We start from the raw sequence: 3,737 nt of genomic DNA, 5'->3' as shown, positions 1-3,737 counted from the left end.
TTTGTTTAAATGTTCAGATGGTAGGTATTCGGCAGCCTATAGGCTGTCCAGCATGTCTTTTGACGTCACGCGTCAACTTTTGTGATGTGCGCGTACTGCGGTTTTTAAGTTTCGGTCTCTGCACAACAGGCTGAGAAGTGGGATGGTTGGATGGAGTGGCTACAGACAACAGGAAATAATATCGAATTTTATAGGTCAGGTATTTTGGGAATACGCCTGAGGCGCGCCACGTGCGTAATGACGAGTATGCCCCTAAATAGAAGAATTTAGGCGTCGAGGCTTTATGAAGGCAAAGAGAGTATGTCAGAGTAGTTTACCCTGAGGGGGCAGTGGAAAGGAATTACTCATTTCTCACACCAACACCGGCACATCAGTGTGCGTCTATGTCATCACCGGACGGGTCTCCAAGTCCATGGATAAAAAGGAACAGAAGGCAACAGAATGGTTGTTGTGGGAACGAGTAACGGAACCTTCGGTGGTGCAAACATGAGGTCGTCGTTTATGATAGAGGACAGAGTCGGTGGTGAAGATCCCGGGGGCTCCACCAACATGATGATCTCGGAGGCTCTTGCGCCCCGGCTGCTGATGATTGCGCAGGGCGCCGCAGAGGCTGCAGCAGCGGCAGCAGCGACTTCTCCGTCCACCTCCAGTCAGCCGCAGGTCATGGAGACGAACGGGACCCGGTGCGGCGAGCAGATCCTGAGCTACGGCCGGGTGGAGAAGGTCCTGATCGGCGGTGTCCTCACCATGCTCACGCTGTCCACCATCTGCGGGAACTTACTGGTGGTCATCTCCGTGTGCTTCGTCAAGAAGCTGCGCCAGCCGTCCAACTATCTGATCGTTTCTCTGGCCATGGCGGACCTGTCAGTGGCTCTGGCCGTGATGCCGTTCGTCAGTATCACAGACCTGATTGGAGGTCGGTGGATATTCGGACAGTTCTTCTGTAACGTTTTTATCGCCATGGATGTGATGTGCTGCACAGCGTCCATCATGAGTCTGTGCGTAATCAGCATTGACAGGTGAGATAAACTTATTTTATGCCTTTACCAAAGTGAAAATTTCTCGCATCGGAAAAGCAGTGAAACAAAATGTCAAATATATGAAGCCATCTGAGAATTACATGGACACAGCAGGAAAGACAGCAGGGCAGATGTGAAACCCTTATTTTTATTCAATTGATTGATGAACTTTTATGCATGCAGGAACAAGATTTCTCACGTGTCGATTTGGTTAGAAATACTCATTTTGGCAATATTTTATTCTGAAATACCACTTTCCCCCCACTCAGTCTATTCTTATAAAAACCCCATTAGGCAGTCAGTTGTGGTATTTTAGCTCATTCCTCCGCGACACTGAAACACTGGATTTGTGTCATGGGGGCTCGAGCGCGGAGGCTGATTGTGGCTCAGGGTCTTCCTCAAGGACAAATTTAGTGAGACAGAGGGGCTGATGTGGGGATCAAACGTGTGACTTATGGTTCTTTGTCCACTGTGCACCATGTTCCTGTCTAACGTTGAAAAGGGTCAGAGTGGGAGCTGAAAGCATTCAGAAGTGATGTGGTGTAAATGACTCTTAGATTAACCCAAATTTAAAATAAAAAAGCTGTAATAATCGATTTCTCCTTTTTGTTGCCATCTAATTTCATTAACTTAATCAGTTTGATAAAGTCATGAAATAATTTCCTGAACACACACACCTGCATGTGCTGCGGACTCTTAAATCCAGGGTGTAAATCTTGTTTTAGAAATATTTTTTTGAATATTTTTTAAATTATTTTTGAACAGTTTGAGCATAAATGGGTTAATATTTGTGTCCTCTGACCACATTTCCATTCACTGTTGACCAGAGCTGTGTTTAACACTGATCACATATGGTCCGTCTCAGCATCTTGGAGCTTCTCTTTCATTAAATTTCCCACCTGGGAGCTGCATATGGCAACCACAAAGCGTTTAGCACCTTGCTCAAGGGCACCTTGTTCAGGGTGGGGGAGCATCACTTACTCAGGATAAGACAAGGCAACACTAGAAATGAAAGAAAAAAGATGACAGAGAATTAAGGTGAATTTGTTGAAGAAATCTTTCAATCTATTTTTCTCTGTAGGTATTTGGGTATCACAAAACCCCTGACTTATCCTGTCCGGCAAAACGGCTGCTGCATGGCCAAGATGATCCTTTCCGTGTGGCTCCTCTCAGCCTCCATCACCCTCCCCCCTCTTTTCGGCTGGGCGCAGAACGTCAACGACGGCAGAGTCTGCCTCATCAGCCAGGACTTCGGCTACACTGTGTACTCTACAGCTGTGGCGTTCTACATCCCCATGTCAGTGATGCTGATCATGTACTACAGGATCTACCGGGCAGCCAAACTCAGCGCTGCCAAGCACACCATCACTGGCTTCCCCAGGGAAGGGGAGCACAGTGCAGGGGTGGCTCCCCGAGGGGGAGGAGGGCACGAGGCTCACCAACCAGCAGTATCAGGAGAAACAGGAAGCATTGAAGGGACAGAGGCTGAGCTGGAGGAGGAACCTGAGGAAGAGGAGGAGAGCTTGGACTGTGTGGCAGCTGCGCTGAAGCTCCAGCGTGAGGTGGAGGAAGAGTGCAGCACGCGTGTCTCTCGCCTCCTCAAGACTGGTGAACACCACCAGCGCCGGAAGAGGAAAAACCAGTCCATCTTCAAACGAGAGCAGAAGGCGGCGGCCACTCTGGGCATCGTGGTCGGCGCCTTCACCTTCTGCTGGCTGCCGTTCTTCTTGGTGTCCACCGCCAGGCCGTTTGTCTGCGGCGTGGAGTGCAGCTGCGTGCCGCTCTGGCTGGAGAGAACTCTGCTGTGGCTCGGGTACGCCAACTCCCTCATTAATCCTTTCATTTATGCTTTTTTCAACCGCGATCTGAGGACCACCTACAGTAATCTCCTGCGGTGCCGCTACAGGAACATCAATCGGAAGCTGTCGGCGGCCGGCATGCACGAGGCTCTGAAACTGGTGGAGAAGCCAGATACTGACGTGTAACGCTGGAGGTCATCAGTGATGCTGCAGAGACCAACAGAGACAATCGCCGGGGAAAACGCTCAGTGGGGCTTAAGCTGTGGCACAAGGCCGCCACGCAGCCAGACTTTGTACGATGGTTACTGAGGTGAGGTGAGGCAGGATGCTGTGATTAAATGGATGCACATGAAGGTGCACAGAAGAGGATTGAGAGGGAAAGGTCTGAACAATGGCTGCCGCTGCAGCATACTCACAGCGTACATTACCCCCATGGGGAGGTCCAACGATAACAAAGGTGGTCACTACCTGAATGCATTCAAACCTGGCTGCTGCCCTGCTGAACGGTCTTTTGCACATTATACTGTTAGAAAAGTTCGTGGAGCTGCACACTGGCTCTGCACTGGGCCACCACCATGCATGGTAGATCTCAGTTGGCGGTGTCCTGTATTTTCAGTTTGAGCCAAGGAAAGCTCGTCCTCACTAACAAACATGGTCAAGTTTTTGGCGCTCGGTTGGCCCAAGAAGCTAGAACACCAAATATCTCTGGTTATCACAGCGACACTGTTTCCCACTGCTTCTAAAAGTTGAATTTGCTTCAGCGGACAAGCGGACACGTTTCGATCAAAACTCAACTGACATGTAAAATTTGTACACAAGTGAACGGCCACACTGTTTCTGGGACAAACCTTATTTTAGAGGTCAAAGTCGCTCCCTGTGAAGACCTGCTGTACCTGACATGACTTTATATCTTCTGATC

General features: G+C 49.5%; 1 protein-coding gene across 1 annotated transcript; it reads left to right on the top strand.

The window, feature by feature from the left end:
• Positions 1–310: 310 nt before the first annotated feature.
• Positions 311–3,193, top strand: LOC139341349 (5-hydroxytryptamine receptor 7-like). Its single transcript, XM_070977845.1, has 2 exons — positions 311–1,019; positions 2,101–3,193. The coding sequence occupies exons 1-2, from the start codon at positions 442–444 to the stop codon at positions 3,002–3,004; spliced, it is 1,482 nt and encodes a 493-aa protein (XP_070833946.1). The 5' UTR covers positions 311–441; the 3' UTR covers positions 3,005–3,193.
• Positions 3,194–3,737: the final 544 nt, after the last annotated feature.

This window comes from Chaetodon trifascialis, chromosome 13 (assembly GCF_039877785.1).
Source record: "Chaetodon trifascialis isolate fChaTrf1 chromosome 13, fChaTrf1.hap1, whole genome shotgun sequence".
NCBI lineage: Eukaryota > Metazoa > Chordata > Actinopteri > Chaetodontiformes > Chaetodontidae > Chaetodon > Chaetodon trifascialis.
Note: the sequence above shows the minus strand (reverse complement) of the source record. Positions and strands in the feature narration are given on the sequence as shown.

What these genes read in the sequence shown, in the direction of transcription:
- LOC139341349 (XM_070977845.1), top strand. Translation starts at nt 442, where the DNA reads ATGGTTGTTGTGGGAACGAGTAACGGAACCTTCGGTGGTGCAAACATG. An exon ending in TGCGTAATCAGCATTGACAG is followed by an intron (nt 1,020 to 2,100) that starts GTGAGATAAACT and finishes TTTTCTCTGTAG; the next exon opens with GTATTTGGGTATCACAAAAC.